The sequence below is a fragment of the Plectropomus leopardus genome, chromosome 21 (assembly GCF_026936395.1).
Source record: "Plectropomus leopardus strain MGB_pleo_1.0 chromosome 21, ASM2693639v1, whole genome shotgun sequence".
Classification (NCBI taxonomy): domain Eukaryota; kingdom Metazoa; phylum Chordata; class Actinopteri; order Perciformes; family Serranidae; genus Plectropomus; species Plectropomus leopardus.
In genome coordinates, this window is record NC_142196.1 from 17,578,323 (window position 1) to 17,604,622 (window position 26,300).

Below are 26,300 nucleotides of genomic sequence, written 5' to 3' on the forward strand. Positions count from 1 at the left end.
TCTGGTGAGGTGTCAAGCCAGTTCATGTTGAGATTTAGAGCTTCATGTACTCTGTCTCAGGTGTTGGGAATGGGAGAAGCGTGGAAGGGTGGTGACGTGGGTCGCTCTATCGGTGGAGGGCAAAAAGTCAGACTACTGAAGGAGGCCATGGAGGCTCTGGCTGACCAGGAAGATCTTGTTGTCCTTTCCGTGGATAGGTATGTTGATGAATAAAGCCTTTTGCTTTTTTTCTGTATTTAGCTTAATAAAGAGTATGGTTTTGCAATTTTAGTGGTAACTTCAGACCAACACTACCTTTTCTTTGTTGTCTGACTAACTCAGATTCAGTAGGGAATATCTCAAAGCCAAAATCAATCTGTGTTCAGTGATCCCCTGTGGATGGCATATTTCAATATGTGCTCACTATCTTATATTCTGCAGGGATCTCTTTCTTTGAAATACATAAGAGAGGTAAAGTCCCTCATTCTGATTCCATATGTCTGCAGCCAACAAGTATGCTAAAGACAAAGATCAAACTGTTATTTTTCTTTATCACTTATGTTACTTGTCTCAGACATTAAGCTTTGTTCTGATTTAGCTTTGATTTTAAATGTTCCATAACAAGAACAGGGCGCAAAGCGTCTTTAATTGCTGCGTGAATCTATCAATTACAAATTAAACTAAGTTTCACAATCGCAGACTGTAATAATTGCTTTGAAAGCGATGCCTCCTCAGCGAGAGGTGGTCCTGTTCATTCATGTAGCTCTAAACCGCCCTCTGCTCATTCATGTTCAGGCATTATTACAGAGCATCGGCAAGTATATGAGGGGCGTAATTTTCACATGCAGGTAGCTGAATGATGAGTTTTCAGAGCCAAAGGAAAGTTTCACAGAGTTAATGTGAGTGATTTAGAATAATAACAGCTTTGCAGGCCATATTTCCTCAAATGGAGCAGAAGATGATGATACTTAGTGCACCATGTCACATGAATAATGCAACCTATAATTGCTATGCAAAGTTGTCACACCCTTGAAACAGGTATAAAAAACCCTGTATCTGTACTTGACAGAAGATTATGAGACTTTCAAACGTATTTTGAAAAACAGTGTCTGATTCAGACGTAGCCTTATACATTTTTTCTAATATGTACATATTTCATTCACTTAATGGATTGCATGTGGAATTGAATTTAATTAACTCTGTTGTTGAGCTTCTGAGCGCTGGCGGTCTGAAATTCCAAAAATGAAAAGAAAATGATTGCATGCGATTCAAAAGCCACATACCTTGAACTTCAAGTCACAGTCACAACATTTTTTGCTTTGTGCACATTTGGAATTAGCAAAAGAAATGTAAGTGGTTATAATAATGACTTCTGAACTTTAAAATTGAAATGTAATTAGTATTGCCACACCTTTGTAATGCCAGTATGAAAAGGTGTTTGTTCCCACTCTTAAATTTACAAAGTATGTTTCCTCTCAATGGTATAAAACTTAGAAATATTCTTGCTTTTTTGCTGGGTGTGACAAGGGTTAAGGCCACTAGATTCATGGTTGAAACCCAGGTGACATACAGAATACAAACACACCACTGAGTGCATTGTGCATCATTTATCATGTGTTGTAACTGCAGCTTTAGTACCCTTACCAAGAATCGGTATTCGATAAGTTAGGAGTGAGAATGTCTTGACTCGTCTGGCAAGGCCATGACTGTAAAAGATGTGCATTTATATGTAAAAGTCACACTCCAGCTTTAAAGAGGACACATACATCTGCATTACATGCAGCAACAACCGCGATTTCTGTCTCGTCAGCAATTGACATAACTCCACTGGTAACATATGTGGATGAGTCCTCTAATTAAATGTATTCCGAGTACCAAGAGTTAAAAACTGCGAGTGATCTTACATAGTAAATCAAAGCAAATATTACAGTCAGACTCTAATTTGCACCTTTAAGTTCTGTTATAGAAGCAAAGAGATGTAGCAATCTTTGATGATAATATAGGCAACACCCAAAAGACAAATGCAAAGCAGACAGTTCATTGTAAGGCCACATTAGTCTTATATTTGTTTATTTAATTTAAATACACTGTCATGAATGTGTTGTCATGTATTACAGGTCCTCTTGATACTGCAGCAATGACTGTGATTGATGAGTTAACAAGGAACAGAGAGTACTTCTATGAACATGTGTCAGCCAGATGTGGAAACAGTAGAGCTTACAGGCTTTCTCACCTACGTTAGACTTCTCTTCCTCTCATTACATGCCTGACCGTGGTGGTTCAAGATGTCTTTTACTTTTCCTGCCACTTAATATAAATTGCGTGTATATAGTGAAGGATTTTTTGGGGGGTGGGTGGGCCAATTTTAGACTAGTATGCAGCGTACAAAGACAGAAGCACAGAACCAAAGCCGTATCCAGAAGAGGCTGTTTTATAGTCAGTGACTCTGGAAATTGTGTCGCCAAAATGAATCAGCGTTTTTACTGTCATGACTTCACACCTCCAAGCACCGTCGTCTGAAACATTAGGAGTTTCCACATCCCAAAATATCTGCTCTTTGAATAAGAGCAAGCTTTTTAACAAGTCACCACAAGGCCTATTTGAAGGGTTAGGCACTTTTTCCTCTGTCCGTCACAGAACTGTGTGGGCTTATGTCTGTCAAAGCAGGACTCTTTTGTAAAGACCTTATAGTAAAGCAATGCTTTTTTACACAATGCTCACAAGGAACGCTTACTGTTTACATTTAGATTTATATCTGTCTCAAGCAAGTAGAAACCTAGGCCATAGATGCAAGACACATTAAGAAAACTGCTGCACTGTCCCTAAAGGGAAAAAAAGATAATAATCTTTTGTGTTTCTTCTTTACTCCCCCCTTTTAGCTATGATCTTATCTTTGCTGGGGGACCAGAGGAGATTCTCAGGAAGTTCCAGCAAGCCAATCACAAAGTAATTTTTGCTGCAGAGGGACTGATATGGCCAGATAAACGACTCGCTGACAAGTACCCCTCAATCCGCAGTGGCAAGCGCTACCTCAACTCTGGAGGTGGGTTTCAAATATTTGAAATATGATCGAAATGCTGAAATATTTAACCTGTTAAATTCCCTCTGTCATGGCTAACAGTATTCTGTTTCAACATGTTCAGATCAGTGCTTCCCAGCTAGTCAAGCCATATTTTCTAGATTTTATCCTTAGAGGTCCACTCATAAGAAAAATTACAACACATTCAATTTCATATCACAAAATGTATACGACATGTGGGCTTTACAATTGAGTGCAAATACTTCAAATTAGTAAACATGTACTGCAACCAAAAAGTGCATGTTATTGCTTCAAGATCAGTGACATAAAAACACTGCAAGGGCAGAGCATGTTAATAAACTTGGTAATACCAAAACCAGGGCATTAAAAGTAGCTCGGCAGCAGGAAATGGCATTTCAGTATAAAAGCCCTGTGTCAGAAATTCAAAATAAAGTGTGTTTTTACTAACTTGACATGTGTGTGAGTCACTTGAGGTCCATTCAGAATGGACCTGTATCCCACTTTTGGACCACAAACCAACGGTTGGGAACCGCTGGTATAGATAATGCAATAGTGACCTTAAATTACTTAACTACTAGGTGACAAAAAGTTTTCTTGTCATGGGGTAACCCGAACTTAAACCATTTCCCATACACTAATCTGTACAGAGTGAATAATCCCAGAGTAAAGTGGTGGTTATTATGTGGGTCAATATGGGACATTGTAAAAAAGTAACGTTAATTACATGAAGATAAGATTTTTTACAAACTAACGTTGGATAACTATTTCATTTATATTATGTGCACAGCAATTTGATGTTGGGGTAGACTAGTATTTGAAAACCTTGTCTTAAGCAACAACCTGGGCGTGCATGGGTTCATAAGTTCCACTATCAGCTGTCAAAGTTTGAAGACCTGCAGGCCTTGGAATTCAGGGGGCTGAGGAGACGTTCAGCCTCAGTGTTACTGGTCAAAAGTAGTGGAACAACATTAAGAAATGACAACAGACTGGGGTTAGTTTTAAAATATAAAACCACTGGACTTTTGTTATTGCTCTTTCCCGTAAAATAGAAGTTTATTTTCCCTGTAAGCTGGCTTCATGAGGAATTTCCTGTCCAAGTAGACAGGAGGTGACAGAAGCCTATTCATGTGAATACTGAATGTGACCTTGTACCTTTTCAACCATTTTTAAGTGGCCCCCTTTCTAAATTTTGCATGCTCTACATTATAAATGAAGATTTTTGTCATAAGGAGCTGAAGATGACACTGAGAGCATTAAAAAAACAGAGGATATAGTGAAATAATGGCATCCTAAGCAGAGAATGAAGTCACTTATTCTTTCTGAAAGAAATCAAGCCAATTCGCTCAGGTTTTAAAGGGCAATGTACACAAATATGCTGATAGAGGTAAAAAAGTACTGAATGTGTTCAAATGTTTTTAACAAAAGAAACCGTAACAGTGAGTCATCATCCGTAATCCATAGCCAGCTGCATCCTGCCAGTTGTTCAGGACATTGAATTACTGCTTTCTCTGTGGTCATCAGTCTGGTCTGACCTCCCATATTGGAGCCTAGCTGTCTCAGACTGATCACAGACTGTTTTTAGCAGTCATTGTCATTGACATGACATGTGGATCTGTCTTGGCCCCTAGAATGTGCCACAGTTTGTATAAAATTGCAGGTTTTGTTTATGTTCCTACGGCTACCGCCCAAGTGACCATGGGTAATGTTTTATAGCATCTGGACTCTCACTACTGTGTCACAGAGAGTACTGTATTTAGGGGATAGAATCGAGATACAGTAGGGCTGTGTTTGTGTATGGCTGAGTGTGTTTACTGAAGTACATTAAATGACGCTCATAAACCAAGCTGAGAATTACTGAAACTACAGACATGAAACCCATCAATTCAACAGTCTGACAAAACAGACACATTTTATGAAGACAAGTCCAATTGTTCTATGTTACACGCTTTCTTTACAACTTTGCAGTCAGAATATTCTACCGTGTGTTTTCCGGCAGAGCGGTGCAAAACAGTGAATGTTTGTATAGGGTCAAAAAGGCACGCACTTCTCAGCATTCCTTAAAACCATCATTTTGTGGATAAGCTACCGACAATGTGATCTGCATAAACTGTCACGATTTCCTTTGAACTTTTTCTCGCTCCTGCCATTTAGATTATGTCATGTCTACCCGCCGACTTGTTTACAGTGTCTACGGCTTAAAATGATGGGATGCAAAACGCTGCTCACCAGCGACATCACCAAACCCTGCAATCTGTCACTGTGGTCAGTGTCCTTGAGCAAAAGATGGAAAAAGAGGAGACGGGGAAAACTGGAGTTAAGATTGCCATGCGAATGTACATTTAGGGAGGGTGTGAGATACTATACATACTTTTGGGAGATGGTTATAATGTACATTTCTTACTGCCCATGATTGCACTCCTTTCCATCTACACACTGTGGGAATAGACAGTCACTGCCCATTTCTTGTGTGCTTGGGATTATTGCCAAAAATCACATTTTGTTTAAGACATTCCAGCAGCATACGGTAATTATCACCAACAGCCTGCCAGTTGTATATGACCTTGTTAACTTTGCTCAACCCTGTACTTTACCACTGGTGATGTATTTCACACTGTTTATTACTTTCAGGTATAATCGGCTACGCCCCATACGTAAACAGAATTGTTTCACAGTGGAACCTCCATGACAACGATGATGACCAGCTTTTCTACACAAAAATATACGTGGATCCTTTACAGCGAGTAAGTATCTTGTGTCAACGCCAACACTTAATGTCAAAATACATCCCTGTAAAACCTATCTTGGATGGCTAAGATATTCTTTTCATGTCTTTCAGCAAACTCTCAATATGACTTTGGACCACAAGTGCCAGATTTTCCAGAACCTAAATGGGGCTGTTGGTGAGACATCACAGAAACTGAATTGCATAATTCAATTTGCTGCTAATCTGTATAATTTTGTCAAATATTTTAAACTCTGTTAATTGAGGCGATCTGCACGGTCAAAACATCTGCTGCCTCAAACTGATTTGATATTTTTGGAGTTATGCAGTTATGCATTGCACCACACTCTCAGAGAGCAGAGTGTAATGTGGGCACAGATGGGGCAGCAGAACATCAGTCGCAGTGAGAGTAAAACTCAAGACATTAATTGTGTTGGGTCTAAACATTCAGATCAATATTGAAAAAGAACCACTGGAGAGCTCTGCCTGTGCTGTGTTCATGGCAAAAACGTCCCAGTTTTGAGAGGTGATACAGAATTTCAGACACACACACACACACACACACACACACACACATCTATGTCATCCGCTCACACCACATAAACACATATAGATTCTAAGTCTGTGGGAAACTCTGCTTTTGCTGCTCCAACTTCAACCAACATTGTGCTGTTTCGCTCCCACACTCTGAACGATTGCATATTTTCAGAGAACTTGCAGGCTTGGCAGTGCACCCAGTAAGTTATAAACCTTCACAGCTCTAGCCCATGTGGTAAGTCGATTTTCATAACCTGGCCTAAAATGTCTCTTGTTTCCCTTTTTGGCAGATGAAGTGCTTCTCAAGTTTGGCACAGACCGCGTAAGAGTTAGAAACACAGTGTACGACTCCCTGCCAGTGGTTGTCCATGGCAACGGAAACACCAAAGTGAGTAAGAAGTTTAACCCCTGGGCACACCTCACGTAACGTACTTATGGCACTGCATGACACCTTTAAGGTAGTCATCGAGACACTAGCTTTGAGTTCACTTATTGAACTTTTCTTTTCCATTTGCCGATGAGTTTCTGCTGGCCCATGTCTTTTAGGTTTTATCCAAGTGACATTAATCACCACAGATTTAATTTCAGTGCATAAATTCCCACACATTTAGGAAATATACATACTGCTCACTTGCCAGTGATCCTAGCCATAAAAATCAGCTCATTATTCAGTGGAGGATAGAGGTCTGGCCAAAACTAGTCTGTATTTCTTTTGCCCATGTGTCCCCCATTTTCTTTTCGCTCTCTGTAAATTAGAGTGACAAGCCCAGCAAGCTAAAAAGCAGGATGTCCGAATGATACCATCATCCTTCCCTCAATGTATTTTTCTGGCCTTTTTCCTTCCTCCATCTCTTCACAAGTCTCGCTCCACCACCAGCCGCCTGTCTCTGGCCTTACTTGGTAATAAACCAAACCCACCAAATTGTTGAGTCATTCTTCCCAGAAGTCTCAGCATCTGGAGGAGAAGCTCTAAATGGTAGATCACAGAGTCTGCGTCCTTGCAGTGGTTCCTACCGTTTAGGCTGCCTGGTTGGATTCCTGACCATTAGTTCACTATTATTTTCCATATTTCATACCGGGTTAGAAATTCTTGATCACAATGTTAATGAGATTCATAAACAGCAGTGCGCTGAGCTCAGTGGTGGATGAAGTTCCTGAAAGCCTTACTTGAGTAAAAGCACAGATTTCTTACCAGAAAACGACTCTAGTAGAAGTTAAAGTCCCCTTTTAGAATATTACTTGAGCAAACGTCTTAAAGTATCTGATATTTGCAGTCCTTAAGCAATTTTATTATACTGAATGTACTTAAGTATTGAAAGTAAAAGTACAAGTAAATGCTATTAACAAAAAAGCAAGCGGTCAGAATTCTTATTATTATTAGTAGTAGTAGTAGTGGTACCATACGCTGCCTATTAAATGAAGCCTATAGTACACTTTAAGGAAAATAAGGTATTTCTTCCAAGTAAAAGGATTTAAAGAATAAAATCAAGTTTTTCCTTGTCCATCAGTCCCTTTTTCTCTTCCTCAGTTCCTTCCTTATTTTGCATTAAGTAACTGAAATGTTTATGGGGAAACGCATTGGAGTAAAAGTATACACTTTATGTAAGAATACAGTGGAGTAAAAGTGAAAGTTGACAAAAATATAAAAACTCAAGTACAGATACTCCCACAAAATACTTAAGTATTGTAACAGAGTATTCTTACTTTATTACATTACACCACTGCCTAAAACAACTATATCTGCCACAAGTGTTTCACAAATTTTTCTTGCACACTAAATGCAGAGCAGAGATAATAATGACATTAGAGCCGTGTGGTCAGTCGGACTTTAGTCTGAAGTGATTCTGCTTGGTCATCCTACCTGGTCATTTATTCCTACAATAAAGAAGTATATTTCATATCCACAGTCATATTCCAAGCTTTTCTAAACACATCACGATGATAAAACGGATCTCCGCTGAATCACAGAAAGTTTTTGCTTATGCTGCTATTAATCTTCTGTAACCTGGCATTCACCTGCTCTGAATTCTTTCCTTTGCAGATGTACTTGAACTACTTGGCCAACTATGTCCCTGATACATGGAACTACGAACGTGGCTGTAAACACTGTGATGACGACGTTCTGGACTTGTCTCAGTTAAAGGTAAGCGCTTCAAATAAAGTAATTTCCCTTCAATTTGCTGTCCTCCTTTAGTCCATTTTTAAAGCACTGCGGTGGAAAGTTTTTTCCTAAGCCACCTCCCTTTGGACACAGGAAAGGATGAAACATCGCCTGGCCTTCCAGCGTGAACCATCCATCTATCAGTGACTGTCTAGACAGCAGGATTGAGGCCCAGCTTTTCAACAGATATGCAAGACTGTTGGTGCTGCACACACTCCCTTTCCAATGATAATAGGTTATGTGCCCGTTGGTCCTTTTGGACCCTTTTAAAAGACCATAAGTGCCAGGGAAACTACTCGGGGAAGAGGAAGCTCTGTACTGCTGTGGTGCAGGATATGGCTTCTGCGGTTTTTAGAAGGGCTCATTTAAAGGGGTGTCACTGTCGACCAGCCTGCCTTTAGTGGGCTTCTCAGTATGGGTTTTATCCACAAAAGTAAGTTATAGTGGTTACGCTGAGAATTTGTCACAGAGTTCAGCCAAGGCTGGCAACGTATAGACATCACAAACAGGCTTTAAAAAATGTGTCTGTCAACAATGTTGTGCAACTTTACTTCTCTCTTGGTGGACAAAGCACTGAAGCATGCATAAGATCTCACTTAATCTGTTCTTTTATCCCTGTTTTCATCTATTTTGTGTCTACTAATTACTTTGGCACAAATCTGGGCTGTCAGACAATGAATATTTTAATCATAATTAATCACAAGTTTTCAATAGCTAATCGCGATTAATGACATTTTTTAATCATATTTTCAATTCCATTATTTTGCATTACAAAATAGGTATGAAGCCCAGATTTGATAAGGTAAAGCAAATCTTTGATTGCCTTGATTAGGAATCAAATGACATTAAAAAAAACTGTATGGGACAAACATAAAGTAGGCATGTCTTTAAAGTAAGGACTCATGGGTATGCATATTTTCATTCAGATATCTTCAGAGGGCAAGGGACCCCTGTGAAATGACCAAGCTGTTTTTCCATCATCAAAATTTAACCTAACTTTGGAGTCTTATTGACTCTTCTTCCCGACAAGTGAACATGACATGGTTGGTACCACTGGATTCCTCAGGTCTTTAAGTTTCATATGATACTAGCATACTAGCCTCTGAAAGAAAGAAATGTCGGCCTTGTTCAAAAGTGCAACTGCAATTAAAAACATCTTTGCACTGCACAAACAGCACAATGTCTATCACAAAATGTAGGTGAGTCACAAATCCTTTCATGTTATTCTTTTGGCTCCATCAATAAATGTGCTGAAATAGCTGAACTGGAGCCGATTCAATGCAAACCCAGCTGCATGAAAGGCATCTCTGTGAAAGCTGCTCTCAGTGACCTTCCATAATGAATGCTGAAAAATGCTGCTTCTCAATAATAGAGTTAGTAAAAACATTTTATTCCGCTGTGCCACTCTGTGTGTTTGCGACAGAGACGTCTGTGAGATCAGATCATGTGAAAACACTGGTCACACTGTGTCCAGCCTCTCTTGTGGTTGTAAACCCAGGTCACTGACCATGTAGCGTGCTTCTTTGTGTACTTTGGTTTCAGGAATAAGCTTGGGTTTTGCAAAGATACTGTTAGTGCTACATTACTACGCTAAACTGAGCTATCCAGATCCCTTTACTACCAAGTTTTGTCTCCTTTGTTCAAATAAAAGTCTTTGTTGCTTTTGTCTGCTTTAATGGGAGCTTTAGTTATACTTTCCTCTGCCCTTTTTGCCACTCCTTTCCTTTCACTGCCGGCTGTATGTGTGTAACAATTTAAGTTCAGATTGGCAAGATGCTCAAGTTCCCTCTGCTTGTGCCTGCAACACAGTCATTGCGGAACTTGCAAATTAGACGGTTCTGCTCGGATCCTTTTTCATCCCTGGCCCAGACCTTTGCTGTGAACTGGTCACTGGAAGATGAGGAGTCCAGACTGAACTGTGTGGGCTGGAGCAGAGTGTCATGGGAAAATGTTGCCTCCTTTCTTCTCTGCGCCTCTTGCTGCATTTCTCTATATATCTTCTTTGCCCCAACTGTCTGAACCATCATTTATTTTACATTTTGGGCTGTTCTCTGAAAAGAGTCATACGTGGCAATCTGGATTCGAAGTTAGAATTTCCGTAAAGCAGAGCATACCTACTTAGATTTCAACTGTCCCCGTAGAGCCAAAAGAACCACTCATATTTTTTGGCACTGATTGCACTCATCATGAACGCTAACAGTTGAATCACTGCAAAAATGAATGGAGACCGCATCAGTTAATCAAGTGATGGTAACGCAGAGAGAATGCTGTCATGGACACCATCTGCCGCAGCTTCACTGTTTGCTTATGTTTGACATGAAATGTAAAATCATTCATGATTAACCTTAAACAATGTTCCTTCTCTGAAACCTGTTCTGTGTACAATAGTACTCATTTGTCTCCTCTCTAATCTAAACAGGAGCACCCTAATGTGTTGGTTGGAGTATTCATCGAGCAGCCAACTCCATTCCTTCCCGAATTCTTCCAGCGGCTGCTCACCCTGGATTATCCCAAAGATAAACTCAAAGTTTTCATCCACAACAATGTGAGTGTCTGCAGCTGCAGCCGCCCTTTGGCTATCTTCTAGAGCTCTACCATGCATGGCTCCTCATATGTGGCTTCTAATCCATTAATATTGGCTCCCTGCTCAGGAGGTTTACCACGAGAAGCACATCCAGAAGTTCTGGGAAGAGAACAGGAATGTGTTCAGCAGTTTCAAGGTTGTGGGACCAGAAGAAAATCTGAGCCAAGGAGAGGCCAGAAACATGGGCATGTATGTCTCTAAATCTGTCATCTCTCAGAGGGTTTGAAGATCAGAATTGATTAAGCTACATGATGGTGGTTTTGGTCCTGATTAATCATAACCTAAAGAAAAACTAATGCATGGTTCCTACAGCTTGAGACGAGAGGATTTGAAGACTTTTTCAGACTTTTTTTTTTTTTAAAATGCCACTCAGATGAATTTTTGACCAATTTTACAAAAAACAGTTCTGAAGGAAAAAAAACATTAACCAACATCAGTTACTTAGGGCTTGCCCACATATTTATTGTAACGGGACTCTTTGGATGATGATTATAATGTGAGAGACATTCTGTATTTTTTTTTTTTTCCAATTATTTTTGAGATTTCGACTTTTGAAAGATTGATTTAAAATTTTTTAGCCTCGTTGTTGGAGTAGTGAATCCCTTTTTAAGACTAAACCACTATTTCCTTTGTAGAAATATAGTGAAATGTTGTTCTGAGCAGACAATACAGTCATGCTACTTCTGTGCGTTTTGTAATCCGAACTTCTCTGTGGTTTGTTGTGGTAAGACGGTCTGACTGTGTGTGCATGTTAGTGCATGTGTGTGTCCCATTGGCTAGTTCATCGCTGCTGCTTTATATTGTGCTCATACAGCAGTTACAACAGATATCAGGATTGCAGGAAGTGTAGTGTGCACCCTCCACTCCCCCCTTGATTAAAACTGTTAGCTGTCAGTTGTGTTGCTTTTGTTAAGCACTGTTGGATGTGAGCTGCCAGCTCAGGCAACTCCATACTGAGAAACCTTTTGCATGATTTCTATTTGATAAAAGTCTTCTTATATTGCAGAAAATGTTAATGCATTGTTTCCCAGGTGGTAATGATGGGCCCTCTTGGCCAACAGGTGTTTATTTTAAACTAAAAGTTTTACGCACCTATATGTGGTGTGATTTAAATATTGTCATTTCAATAGTTAGCTCTCCGGACTTGTGATAATGTGTCATTTCTTGGCTCGTGATCACAGCAGATATTGTGTAGCCTCTGTGATGTATTACACAGCAGCCAAAAAGGTGCTGTATTTCTCCCTCTCATAAGGGCCCTTTCCCTCTCATTGCTCTGTGTTAAATAATAGTCTGTTGTCACGGTGATAACTCAATCTGTGGGGCCTCATTACAGAGATCCTATCAAAAACACAGTCTGCCTAAAAGCATCGGTCAGAACAGCCCTATAATGAAGAAGTCTAAGGTTTATTAGCAGCCTCTAATCTTCCTTAAATCACATTATCCACTGGAGGCTTAAAGATAGTCAGTGAGAGTCTGACTCTGCAATTGAAAATGACATCTTATACTTAGGAGCTGATAAATTTCAACTTGCGACCATGATTACTTTCAAATATTTCATTGACTGTTATCTGCCCTGAATTGAATAATCACTACTTTCTCTGCCTGGCATGTCTGTGTTTTTGATTTCATTAGGGACCTTTGCCGTAAGGATGCCACGTGCGACTACTACTTCAGCATTGATTCAGATGTGATGCTCACCAACAGTCAGACGCTGAAGCTCCTCATTGAGCAGAACAGGTAATAATAAGGTAGCTGAAATAAAAACACACTAGCAAGCCTCCCTGGTAGTTGTTGTGATCGTTGAAGCATTGAAAGTGGCAAAACCGCAGGAACATTACAGCGGAGTGAATGAAAGTTTAAAAATAATCTGCTCTGGCTTCCTGTTTTTTGCTTGGCCACATGGAAACGGTGAAAGAGTCTACTACTCTAACCCCGAAATGCCACTTTGCATTAAACAAAAAACAAACATGCAAACCTTTTTTTCCCTTCTGCAGCTTGTGATTGGGAAGAAAACTCCCCATAAACTAGATTTCACTGTGGCAGTGGCGTGGCATTGTGACCTGTTGGAGGCATGCGATGCAAAAAACCCTTTCTAGGATATTTAAAGACGGCATGAGAATTCTCTGCTGGCACTGAAGTTGTGGGAGGAAAGTCCAATCTATCTGAGCCATGAAAGCTTTGCATTAGTATACCATGGTGCATCCATCTGCATCCATATCAACCAGCACTGTGATTTATGGCTCAATTATTTTAAGTCTGCCCAGTTTATTTCGTAAAAAAAAAAATCCCTTTCATTGTGGTTTGGGTTTGTAAGACTAAAAGAACGGCAGTGGAACAATCCTGTGTTGCTGCATTTTATACAAATTCAAAGAATCGACCAGATTGAGGGAAAACCGGCCTGCTGCAGCAAGCAGTTATTCCTAATCCAGTCGGGCATGATTTATAGCTCTGGTTTGCATTATGCACTTCTACGATCTGTTACTGACTTGGCAGTGATCATATCTTTCCATGGAGGTTGATCGCCTGGATGCAGCACCGCTGCGAGACCCAGTACATTAGGTGGTTGCCTGTCTGTGAGATGTCACTGATTTTTTTCTGCTCTGACAGAATTACCATCTCTTCACTCTGCCTCGTGCTTCCCTACAGAAAAATAATTGGTCCCCTTGTCACTCGTCACGGCAAGCTGTGGTCCAACTTCTGGGGAGCCTTGAGTCTGGATGGTTATTACGCTCGCTCAGAAGATTATGTCGACATTGTGCAGAGAAAACGTGTGTAAGTCACAAGTGCAATAGGGTACACACACACACACACAGCATTGGCTTGGCATTGCTATGGCTCACACACTTGTGTTGCATCTCTCAGCGTGTCCATGACTAGAATAAATCTTGCCTTTTGTGCTGAAACCATTCATGTTAAGCCATAACACATAAGATACCCTCATTATGAGCTACATGCTAGAATACACATATGAACAGTCATTAAAGCCACAATCAACCTGTGCAGTAATTTAGCACCGAGCCTGAAGCTGTCGTCAAATTCACTTCTTCTCTCTCACTTTTTATGTGTTTAAAAATAAGTTGAAATGGCAACCAGATGGCGTAAAGGAGTAAATATTCACCCACCACAGTGGAAACCCAGATTTAATCACCCGCCTAACTGTGGTGAGGAAGACAGTAATGGATCAGGTCATTGTCGCTGCACTAGCAACTCCTACCGGTTGGTTCGTGTGCATGAGGGGAAACGGTTGGGACCGGCAAAGATATTAGTTGGCCATTACAAAGTGGGAGAAAAAGGGTGTACATTTTAGGAAAAAGTTCACAAATGTTCTGCTATGTAACTGTGAATAAATACACAAGATTCTGAAAATATCTTTAACCAGCCTTATTACCATCCTGCCTTATTTTACCATGTAGTTCTTCAACACATCCCTCCACAACTCCTACAACAACACCTGTAGTCATGGCTGGCATGAGCTTTACAATAAACAAATCTCCTCCAGCACTCCAAGAATGCGAATTTTAATGGTTTCTGCAAAATGAGCACTTTGTTTCTCTATGTCTTGTTGTTTCTAGGGGTGTGTGGAACATTCCTTTCATGGCACATGTATACCTTGTGAAGGGCAGTGTTTTGAGGAATGAGCTGAAAGAGAGGAACTACTTTGTGCTGGAGAAACTAGACCCAGATATGGCTTTTTGTAGAAATGCCAGAGAAATGGTAAGAATGCTCAGCCTCCATCTTCAGGGATTCATGTCTCAGTATTGTAAACATAGTGTGAAGTAACAGTGGATATTTACATTAGAACATTTACGCCTCATTTCCACACAGCTTTAGTTTGTGTCCATTTTTCAGTGTTGTATACAGGGTACACACTTTGTTTTTTTAGTAAGGAATGTGGACATGCATGTCTTCATGAATGGATTGAAACGCCACTGCAAAAATGCCGGAAAAGTTAATTTTGAGTGTTCTTTAGCGTCCATAAATAAATCAGGAGGTTGGCTTGACAGATGTGTAGCCAGTTTTGTGAAACATTTAGTTGAATTAAAATAAATAGAGCTGTGTTACATTCATCAATCTTTTAGGGAAATCGTTTTTATGGTAAATTCCTGTAGCACAGTATAAACAGCCTGTTTGAAATCCATTTTTTGAAATTAGATCACATTTTTGTGGCAATTAAGAACTCGCAATATTAAATTTAAGACGTTTTAAGGTCCTGCAGACACCCTGTACATTGGTAATGGAAAGAGTCATAATTGGCCTCGTTTGCATTTTAAGGGTTCCTGTTAACAGTTTTTCAGACGTCTCTTTAATAATGGTGGTCCTTTGGGGAAATGCATTTTTGGCCATAGGGGATTTTTTTTGCTACTATGTGGCAACTGGGAAAAATAGGAAGCAAGGTTTAAAGGCTTTCCTGAGGGTTTTTATAGGAACAAATGGACCTCTGGTTGACTCGCATATGTACGCAGAGCTCTGTGGGAATGAGGCGTTAATTCTGTATGTACATGTAGAAAAGCTTCAGTACTGCTAGTTTAGAATCTCTTAACCCTGACAAAGTCAACAGCTCAACGGAAACCAAAGCCTGGCAAGTATAAGCGGTCTGAAATGTCTTTGTCTGTCATCAAGGCATGAACCTTTGTTTATGGTTGCTCTATGGTGCATTAAGGTTCTCTGCTCCACTTGTATTTCATTATCCTTCACTTTGTCTTGCCTTTGTTGTCATATGACCACAGACAGAGCAACCAGTTTCAATGCCTGGCTGGCTTGCTTACAAAAGTTTGTGTTGTTTATGTGTTTTCTGTCCACTCCTAAACTATCCATCCAGCTGTGTTTTATGCCACTGACATGTCACCTGCACTCTGTACTAAACACTACCATGCCTGATCCAAACATGGTGCACTTTTGGATTGCTTGGCTTTTTTTTCCCCAGCGTGCATGCCTCCCATGTTAACCCACAAAAACATCAGCTTCAGAGGGAACCTTGCTCCTTTTTCATGCAGGCGCATTTCCTCTCCTCCTGAGTTGCTATGTATGTGACATATATTAACTGTCACCCTGTCTCTTACTCTCAAACAGTCATTTATGTTATCATATGTACATAATGCTTCTCCTTTATTTTAGACCAGTCACAGAGAAAAAGACTCCCCCTCTCCGGAATCATTCCATATGCTCAGGCCCCCAAAGGTTTTTCATTTGTTTTGATTATTCTGTTTTCTGAAACATCCATTTCCAATGGGTTAGCACTCAGAAGCCAATCCCAGTTTTGGCTCATTTTATAGGCAGACTCTTTTTCGCATGAAAAAGACCAGATTTGATTGAGGATTTCTTGGCCATGATGAGTTAAATTCTGCAAATGTGTAGTAAAGTAAGCCCATGAAATTTAATGCTTCTCCATTTGAATTTTTATGACAATTACCAATCATATCAGATTGGACAGTTACATATTTATAGAATAAATAAAATTTTATATTGAGTTGCTGTCTGTGGTGCTGCCTATATCCATACATAAGATAACAGGATGTCTGGCAGCTCTTTGGAAATTGATGTTGATATTTTTGCACCAGTTTAGGTCCAAAGGCAGATATTTGTCTGAGGTAGACAGAGAAAGACCTGTATTCTGTCCTGTTTTTATGATGCTTTTCAAGAGGAGATCAAGGAGGAGAAAGAAGTTTGGAGAGACAGTTCACTTGCAAGTCCCCTGTCCTGATGCTTTACCCCCAAAACCGCCAAACTTTCCAGGAAACATATGTAACCAGCTGCTCCCTCTAAACACACCGACTGATCTCAGACTAGGCTCCAATAATATTTCCTCTCACTCGTGTAATCCATCTTCGACTAAATCACAGCTTTCACAAGATCATTTTGTACATTTGCAATTTGGACACTTGCACTTGGATATTGCAATACCATGTCTAATGCATCATCGCTTTTCCTCTTCAAAGCCTAGTCTGATTGAGTCCAAATCCACCCCCACACGGCGCCCTCCCCGTGCTTCACTGTAGATGGAATATCATTCCTGGAATTGCTTTGTCCCAAGCTGCCCAGCACCCCTCTGTCCCTGTTCTCCCACTCCTCTCACCTCACTGCCCCACCCTGTCCTGTCCCCAACCCACCAACACCCTGCAGCCCCACCACCCATAAATAATCTTAGATTATTTATCTCTCTCTTTTGGTTCTATCTAAGTTAAACCTACTTCATTTCAGTGTGTTCAAACACACTCAACCCTTTAAACTTTAGTGATATCACTGTTCTTGTGCTGCTTTTAGATACCTTTCACAAGTATTTAACCCTTGGACACCTGAGCAAATTGGTGTGGTTTCTGTCCAAAAAAAGGGGGGCAAGAAATTATTACAATATTTTTAAAAAAGCTATGGAAAAATGTCAAGGGGAAAAAGAAAAATATACATATAGAATTATCTTAATTCTTCATGTAATATTATGTTACAAAGTTATTGTAATATTTTAGGATTTTTTTCAAGTCTTGTTTTTTATGATTCTTTTTCATTTTTCATTTTTTAAAAATAATTTTCAGATAATGTTCTTGTACTTTTTTTACTAATTCCTTGCTAAACTTTGGGTCATGTTTTTTTCTTTTGTTGCTCATTGCCCTCTTCCCATGTTTTTCAAGAAATCAAGCAAATTTGCTCAGGTTTCGAAGGGTTAAATCTCAATTTTATATCATTTTGGGGCAAATGAAGCTTTGAAGTAGTTTGTGAGTAACTTTTTATGCCATTGCTAACCATTGATGTGTGTTGAAGCCGTAAAAAGTTAACATAATTATAACCTGCAGTGAATTTATGTATTATGGGTATGTAGATACAGATGTGTTAGAAATCCTGCCTGTGAAACATAAAGAGATTCCAACTTTTCATGAAACTAACTCAACTTTTTCCTGTTTGCTGCAGGGAGTCTTCATGTACATAACAAACCGTCACGACTTTGGGAGGCTCATTTCCACAGCCAATTATAACATTTCTCATTATAACAATGACTTGTGGCAGATATTTGAAAACCCTGTGGTAAGTCATTATGTGTTCTCAGTGTTCTCCGTACACAAAGAAAGTCATTTTTTTCTGAGTAGCTGAGATAAACGTCAGCCACCTGTAAAGGTTATTAGCCATAATGGAAAGATTACAGATGTGAGATAATTTTGAAGAAATTACTTCAGCGTGATAAGACTCCTGACTGATAAGGCTTTGTGATTTACTACTGTATTTGGCACGCTGGGACCTGCCCTGTGGGGAGAGGGGATTAGCTCTGTGAGGTATGTAGGTCAGCTAACAGTCCAAAAAAAAAAAAAAATCTAATCCACAATTCTTTCTCCTTGCAGGACTGGAAGGAGAAGTACATCCACCAAAACTACACTCGAATTTTCACTGAGAACTACTTGGAGGAGGTTTGTATTTATTATGCTCGAGTATCCGCATGTGTTGGAAATACAGACAGTGAAAGACAATGACATAACGTCGGAGAGAAATCCCAGACATCTGTTTTTAACATCTCAGGGTATTACATTTCAGTCGCTACAGCTCCAGGTGAAGGTGTGACTCAAGTCTATTCTCAGAGGTCTCATTGTGCATGTGTGTGTATTGCAGCCTTGCCCAGATGTATTCTGGTTCCCAGTCTTTTCTGAGAAGGCCTGTGACGAAATAGTTGAGGAGATGGAGAACTACGGTTCATGGTCTGGAGGCAAACATGAGGTCAGTACTGTTAACTCCGGTTCACTGAACACAGAGCTGTAGTCAACACACAGCAGGCACACATATATTTTTTCTGCAGATCTGTTCACGTCTTTGTCAGGGCAAGACTGTGTGAAGAATAATATTATGGCTGCACATTCTTGCTATTGTTATTATCCTTTAACTACTTTTGAATTAATTGTTTAATCTATAGATATTAAAAAGTATGGAACATATGCCTATCATGTAAAGCTAAAGACGTGTTTCTCCAATCGTAATTTTTTGTTAACAGTTACACAAGACTAATGGTCCTGATATAAATGATCTACAGCGCATAATATAATCTGCATTGCACAAGTGCATGTAAGGCATGCCCAACTCCACCTTTGTGAGTTCAAAGGTGCATAATCTGGGTGTTAAGTAAAGTGCCAGGGGCAAAGGGGTTTTATTGAGCCCCTTAGCTAATCATAGGTGTGTTTTCAGTGTAACATGAATTCAGTGGTGCACATGCACCTGGCGCATTGCTATTTAAGAGGCGGATTCTGCAAATTGGAGAAGTGAGCATTTTTCTGCTGAGAGAAATGCAGTGTGAGCAATAATGTCACTGCAGCAAATATCGTGGGACATTTAAGCAGAAAAACTAAAAACTGTAGTTGTAAACCTGACAGAGAAAAGAGAATGTATTTCTATATATTATATTTTTGGGGAGTCGGACTGCAGCTCTTCTCTGCTCTCTGCTATGTTCACATTTTTGAGAATATTTTCCTTATTAATGATTAATTTCTTCACCCACCCGCAATCCATCTGCACGTCCCTGTGTGTGTAACAAGCAGAGTGTATGCATGTTGTGAACCCACCTATATAGGCGCATCTTATGGGTGCAAGTACATGTGCTTCTTATACATTGTGAGTGCTTGCAATGAAAATGACAAGCGCGTCAGTGTGAAACTTGCACTGCCCCTGCCCTCCAGGTGTTAAAGGGGGCCTTAAGAGTTAACAGCAATGCTAGCACCTTTGTAAGGTTATGCACAGCAGTGCTTTGAGCTAAAAGTTAACGTCACATGATTACATGCCCACAATGATAATGCTAATATGTTAAGCAGGTTTAATATTTACCATGTGCACCACAGTTTAGTGCATAAGAATGCTCACATGGCTAAAAAAAACTGCAAATAAACTCATTATTTTAGTACTAAATAACAACAGGTTGCCAGCCCATTACTGTACACATCATTCCCAGCAATAGTTGCACACAGTTGGAGACCCCAGGGCTCATTTTCTAACCTTCTGAAGAAGCCATTTACTGTAATTTATTCAGCACGCTTCAAAAAACTTTCACAACTTTTAAACTGAGTTAGATAATTGTCATAGTAAACTTCAATGCCTTGTTGTGGTTAATTGTTTGTTGTAATTAATCCAACCCAGACATCAATAGACAGAAGTGGAAGAAAGGAAATAATCCCTTATGTTGCCTTGTAAACTTAATTGTACCGACCATGTCTAAAGTTGTCTTTGATGCCTGGGTGAGCTGTTACTTTCAAGCTACCTTACACCCTTTTTTGGGGTTAGAGGGGTCAAATGTTAGCCAGATGTAGGGAGTAGTGAGTGGAATATTCTTTAAAATGTTTAAATGTTCAAATTTCTGTCATGACACGCACAATCTCACACACAGACACATGACTGGTGTTTAGGGTACTTGTACACACATGCTTAATTTTATTACCATCGTCTCCAGGTCCATCATTCAAATATAACCACATAAATGGTTATGATGTTGTGTTTTATGTTTATGGTGTCTATTCCATGTGGCCTGTTTTATGTAGTTTGAAATTGGTAATTAATGTGTCTAAAAGTTTGCCTGGGAGACTAAAAGTGTAAAGATACTTTGACTTCCTCTGTTTGGGAAAAAAGGCTGAGCTGGATGGGTCATTAAACTTCATGCAGACAGACAACAGTACAGCCTGCGGTTTTAAACACACACACACACACACACACACACGTCATCATCATCACCACTTTGTGATCGCACACAGAGGATGGTGGGTCATTTGTTCCGTCGTTAATCACACTGCAGTGTGCTTTTTTTTCTCTCCTTTTTCTCAGGACAAGCGGATCGCCGGCGGCTATGAGACGGTGCCGACGGACGACATTCATATGAAGCAAATCGGCTATGACAAAGAGTGGCTACACTTCATTCGAGAGTTCATCTCGCCTGTCACGTTAAAAGTTTTCTCTGGCTACTACACAAAGGTGAGTGAGACCTTGTGGAGAAATAAAAGAAAAATAAACAGTGAACACCACCTCTATTTGCCCAAAAGCTACAACTGAGGGAAAGGTTTCCTCAGATCATGGAACCCATCTTCACATGTGCAGTGATTATTAACGGCTTACAGGTTTTCCATCAGATGTGTTTAAAGATACACAAACTGTCAGCTTACTTGATGTATTTCTGTGCCTCATCACAGGGTTACGCTGTAATGAACTTTGTGGTAAAATACACGCCTGAGAGGCAAGCGTACTTGAGACCCCATCACGACTCCTCCACCTTCACCATCAACATAGCCCTTAATAACAAAGAAAAGGACTTTCAGGTAAGAAATTATTCATTCATTCATTAGCTGAAACCACTTATCATCTGAAGGGTCGCATGGAGGCTGGAGCCTATCCCAGCAAATATTGGGTGAAAGGACACCCTGGACAGATTATCGCAGAGCTGACACATAGAGACAGAAAAACATTCACGCTCACATTCACACCTACAGCCAATTTAGAGTCACCAAATAACCTGACCTGCATGTCTTTTGACTGTGGGAGGAAGCTGGAGAACCCACACTAAAACAGAGAGAACATGCAAACTCCTCTTCCTGTGAGGCCACAGTGCTAAAAACCACTACAGCACTGTATTAAAGGGAAAACTCAACCCCCCAAAAGATCTATTAAATGTCAGTTACTCACTCCGCATTACGTTGAATTCGGGAAGACAACCTTGTTCTCACATGCCTTTCTGGTGAACAAAGAATCCAAAAACAGACTAACGTTCTTGACTAGTTGAAGTCCACATTTAACAACAGAAAAACTATTTACATTTACATTTACAAACTCTCAAACAACTCATGCAGTGTAATCAAAGTGTCATTTATTCAGTGGTATATTCAGGACTCGGCAAACACGTGTATTTTGGCAAAAACTCACTATTTAAAACACTTCTGCACAAACAGTCGCATGCAGAGACGTGTAACGCATTTGCACTGTGACGACTGGATAAATGAGACTTGGATTGCGCTGTTGTGTGAGAGTGAACAAACGTTTTGACATAGTTTTGCTGTAGTTGCCAACACAATGACTTTTTTGGGGAAATCTTAACCCTTTATTATCCCTGTCCTTTTCTTGTTTTAGGGTGGAGGTTGCCGTTTTCATAGGTACAACTGCTCCATAGATTCACCGAGGAAAGGTTGGAGCTTCATGCACCCAGGACGACTGACTCACCTCCACGAAGGCCTGCCCACCACCAACGGCACCCGCTACATTGCAGTGTCCTTCATCGACCCTTGAACTATCGGATTTTACCGTAAATTAGTCTTTTGGCCATGCTTTGCGTTTTTTTCGTCCTGTTTGTTTTGTTCTGTCATTTGACGTTTCGTGTCCCAAATGTTTTTGCTGATGCAGTTATATTTCAAAGCAAAAGCTTTAAAAGAATAAATAACTGCATTAAAGGAATCTCTGTCAAACAGAGTGTAAAGTGGAAATGAAAGTGTCAAAATTCACACAATAGATACGGAAAAAGGAACCAGGTAACACAAGGAAGCAGGGAACACAATGTGCTGCACTCGCATTTCCATTGAAACCATTTTTTTGTCATTTACAAGCAACTTTCTACTACTAATAACTGTACTGTAGCCTGTCATGGCTTTCACAATACTGGTTTAACGACGATAAGGTAGCTGGCATTTGCACACACTGGTAGATTTGCTAGCGGTTAGCTGAACCATGCTAGCATGCATATGCCCTTTATGTCTCTGTCTGTGTTTCAGGTAAAATGTCAGATATTTTTAATACTACAAAGACTTCTCACTGTTTAAAAAAACTATTCCTGGTGTCAAAACAGTCAATGTGGTGGAGTGTGTTTTCTACCCTGATATGGTTCAGATTCCATCTGTGATTTTAATTGAAGTTTTTTACATGCCCAGTGAAAAAGAAATCTATTTTTAAATTCCATTTGTGATTGTAATTAAATTAAAGTTTGACAAAGAATTCTATTTTTGGAATTTTTCACACCAGAAAACAAGACAGCAGGATACAACATGAATTTTGTTCGAATGAAGTTCAATATTCTGTTTTACTTGAAAGGTTTTTCTCCCTTCTTTTTTTGGCAAATTGGTAACATTCGTTTGCTTTTCTGAAGATATTTTTCTGCAATATTTTTCTGAGAGATTTGTGTGAATGGATTTTGAAACTCAGCAAGTTGTTTAACTTATTGTCAGAATTTAATAAAAGTCTTTATAAAAAATGAAATCTTTCCTAGTGTGTTATTCTGATTATTATCTGCATCAGAAAAAAATGTGATTTTGCATTCAAAGCACACAATAGTCTTTTTCTACTGACTAAGCATACCATAGATTCAGACACTCAGAATTCAATACCGAGAAATTCAGTCCTCTGTGCTCATTCTTCTGGCAAAGGCAAAGCAATGTCTGGAAAAGATCACGCTCCACCGCAGACAACCTTTCATTGTGTTATCACTGTATCAGTTCATCTCAGGCTCTGTCAAGTTGTTCTCCACGGAACACGTCACATGTACAAACAATCAGGCCTGGTCTGGACTGGAGTACTGCTCTGCTGCAGGGAGCAGCACTGGAGTGTTTGGGGTGTGGTGTGATGATGTACATCAGTGCAAATGTAGTTCAGTTTACCTTCAGGACTCAATGTAAACATGTACACGCAACTGTATGAAAGAGCGCAGACGGTGGTTGAAAGACTGATGATGGAGCAGAGGGGGAAAGTTTGGGAGGTGGGGCCTCCAGAAAACCGATCGTCCTTTAGAAGGGAGCGCCAGTGCTGGATTGAGCAACAGGGCCGAACTTTTGAGTGCTGGAGATGGATAACCAAGAAAACTGCGCGCAGTTACTGTGTAACAACTAGAAACAAAATACAATCTCAAACTTAGATCACTGCTTCACTTACGAAACATCATCTTAAGTAAGGATGTCCTAATTCAATGTTTGAGATCAGATTGGGGGGTCGATTAAGGCATTTTTTGACTGTTCCGAATTGGGAATTTTTAGCTTAAAGAGTATCGGATCCTTTGTTTTGTGTCAGTTGCCACAGTGATGTTTTTACTTTTATGCAGAGCAATGCAGAGTGCAATATTCAGCTGTCCATCTCTGCTCTCGGCTGAACTTATGAGCAGCAGCTGAGCCCTACCCACTGTAAAACACCACAAACCATAAACAAAAACGCAAGTTAAGACTGTTTATTAATGTTATTTCCCAAAGTTATGAACACTTGTTTCATTTCAGCTCAGGGTGAGAGTTACGTGTTTTGCTTTCAGCTATGACGCATGGTGTTTCTCTGCCCCACTCTGAGGTGAGAGCAGAGGAGACCAGTGCCCAGCTCACTACAGCCACGCTGACCACTGTGTAGTAAAAAAAAAAAAGCTCTGCAGGCAAAACGCCAACATGACTTATTTATTATTAGAGAATAATCCACCCCAAAAGATGTGCAGACCATGAAAATAAACTCAACAAAAAACAAATCCTTCAGATAAGTAGTCACAGGCTACACAGGAGCAACAAACACTGGACTCTCCATGGGACAGAGATATTTCCCTGAAGACGGTGAGGAGGCCATTAAGATTTAAGTGGGGGCTTGTCATTTTGTATTCTGTTATGTAAAATAAATAAATAAATAGAAAGCTTAAAAAACACCCAAGGAACAGCTCAGAAACAAGTTTTTTTTTAAAATAATGTTAAAGAAGCCTTCTTGAAGTGTGCACTGCAGCTGTGTTATCTAGGAAAACAAAAGTATCGGATTATCGGCATCTCAGTATTGAATGACTTGGATCGGGTTTGGGCATAAAAATGTGATTGAGACATCCCTAATCTTAAATCTCACTTTCCTATCAAATCCCATTACTTTTTAGCACCCACGGCCTCTGGAGACTTGCCTCACCCACCCCCCAAGGCCCATGTTTTTATTTACCCTGCAAGGTTGACTCCCTGCCTAGTCACACGTTTCAGCTCCCTGTGAAGCATCGATGAAGGCTGAATGTCTGAGTAGCTGCTGTGAGGCAGCGAGGAGAGAGGGAGAGAGGGAGGAGATTTAGGTCAGCATGGGGGAAAGGCTCTCTCTTGCTGAAAGAGCCCTTTGTGGCCATCATTTCCCCCAGTCTGCCCTGTGTTCAGACCCTCTGAAAGGTGACATTGATCCCAGCCAGGCATGCAGGAAAACTTGCATACCTTCTCAACGAGCAGGTTCTCACAAGAATGGCTCCATCAAAAGGCAAATGTTTTCAGCCAGGTTTATTTCTAAAGTCAAACAGAGAGTGTTTGAAAAGCAAAGGCAGGTTGTTTTAGATCATTTCATTTAAAAAAAAAAATAGATTTAGCTCCGGAGTGCACGTTTTTACAGTCAAAGTTGAACACACCAGGAGGCCCAAAACGCCCTGTTTATATAACCGTGCTTGGGGTCAAATGCTCTAGAGATGAGAAACATGATCCTGCACCAAAGTAAATCCAAGTGTGCCACTAACTGCAGGGTGCCCGGTGACATACAGTGATTTAGCCATTACTGCGGCATTCACTCTGGGCCTGACTAAACAAAGGATTTAAATTAAGTGTTTGCAATAATTCGAGGAAGCAAGTGCCTGAGGCCGGTTGATGTGTGGTCATATCTGGTGTCTGTGGTTTGGACGCAATCCTGCTATGTGGCAGTCCTGAGCAGTTCCCAGCAAGTCTGCCAGTGATGCATTATTTACCTATTTACCCGAATCAAAGCATCAATCTGCGAGTACTTGCCTGGTGACGGTGTATTTGCCATGACTTTGGAAAGCTGTTAACGAAGAGACCAAGTCTTTTAGTGCCCATTCGAAAACCCTCTTTTTCTCCATTTATCCCACTCACTTTTATTTAATTCATTTTTAAAGATATGCCATGCATGATTTTAAATATAGAGAGGCAAAATGTCACACCACAGTGCGTGTGGGGTTGGCATTCACCTTTGCTTGCGAGCGTGTTTACAAACAGTATCCGACAATGCTGCAGAGTATACCTTTAACTTTCGTCTCACATTTTTAAGTAGAAGATGAAAACATGAGGTACTGTCCAAGTTAAACAATATATCACCTTACATGCAATTAGTGATTTGAGCTCCAAGTCATTTATTCAGACTGTACACATAAAGGAATGAAGGCAGGTCACAAATACACCTTTCCAGTGTCAGTTTTCTCTTTTTCAATTTGCGCTGTTTTATTTTAATTTCCTTTTTTCCCCTATTAATTTCCCAAAATAGCTGGGCACTGTCTTTTTTTACCAAAGTTAGTCCAATGCACAGTAGGCCTATATAATAATAATAATAATAATAATAATAAAAAAAACTATTTTAAGAT

General features: G+C 40.0%; 1 protein-coding gene across 2 annotated transcripts in view; it reads left to right on the forward strand.

The window, feature by feature from the left end:
* Positions 1-23,209, forward strand: part of plod2 (procollagen-lysine, 2-oxoglutarate 5-dioxygenase 2) — a 39,859-nt gene extending 16,650 nt beyond the window's left edge. Inside the window, exons 3-20 of one of the 2 annotated variants that reach the window (XM_042510147.2) lie at positions 61-197; positions 2,859-3,022; positions 5,648-5,760; positions 5,856-5,919; positions 6,569-6,666; positions 8,320-8,421; positions 10,859-10,984; positions 11,091-11,212; positions 12,656-12,760; positions 13,670-13,795; positions 14,596-14,737; positions 16,139-16,201; positions 17,924-18,037; positions 18,349-18,414; positions 18,614-18,718; positions 20,801-20,947; positions 21,163-21,288; positions 22,094-23,209. In XM_042510147.2, coding sequence (XP_042366081.1) covers positions 61-197; positions 2,859-3,022; positions 5,648-5,760; positions 5,856-5,919; positions 6,569-6,666; positions 8,320-8,421; positions 10,859-10,984; positions 11,091-11,212; positions 12,656-12,760; positions 13,670-13,795; positions 14,596-14,737; positions 16,139-16,201; positions 17,924-18,037; positions 18,349-18,414; positions 18,614-18,718; positions 20,801-20,947; positions 21,163-21,288; positions 22,094-22,249 — 2,076 coding nt within the window. In that variant the 3' untranslated portion in view covers positions 22,250-23,209. The remainder of the gene's footprint in view (positions 1-60; positions 198-2,858; positions 3,023-5,647; positions 5,761-5,855; positions 5,920-6,568; positions 6,667-8,319; positions 8,422-10,858; positions 10,985-11,090; positions 11,213-12,655; positions 12,761-13,669; positions 13,796-14,595; positions 14,738-16,138; positions 16,202-17,923; positions 18,038-18,348; positions 18,415-18,613; positions 18,719-20,800; positions 20,948-21,162; positions 21,289-22,093) is intronic. The other variant, XM_088071856.1, reaches the window with a different exon arrangement.
* Positions 23,210-26,300: the final 3,091 nt, after the last annotated feature.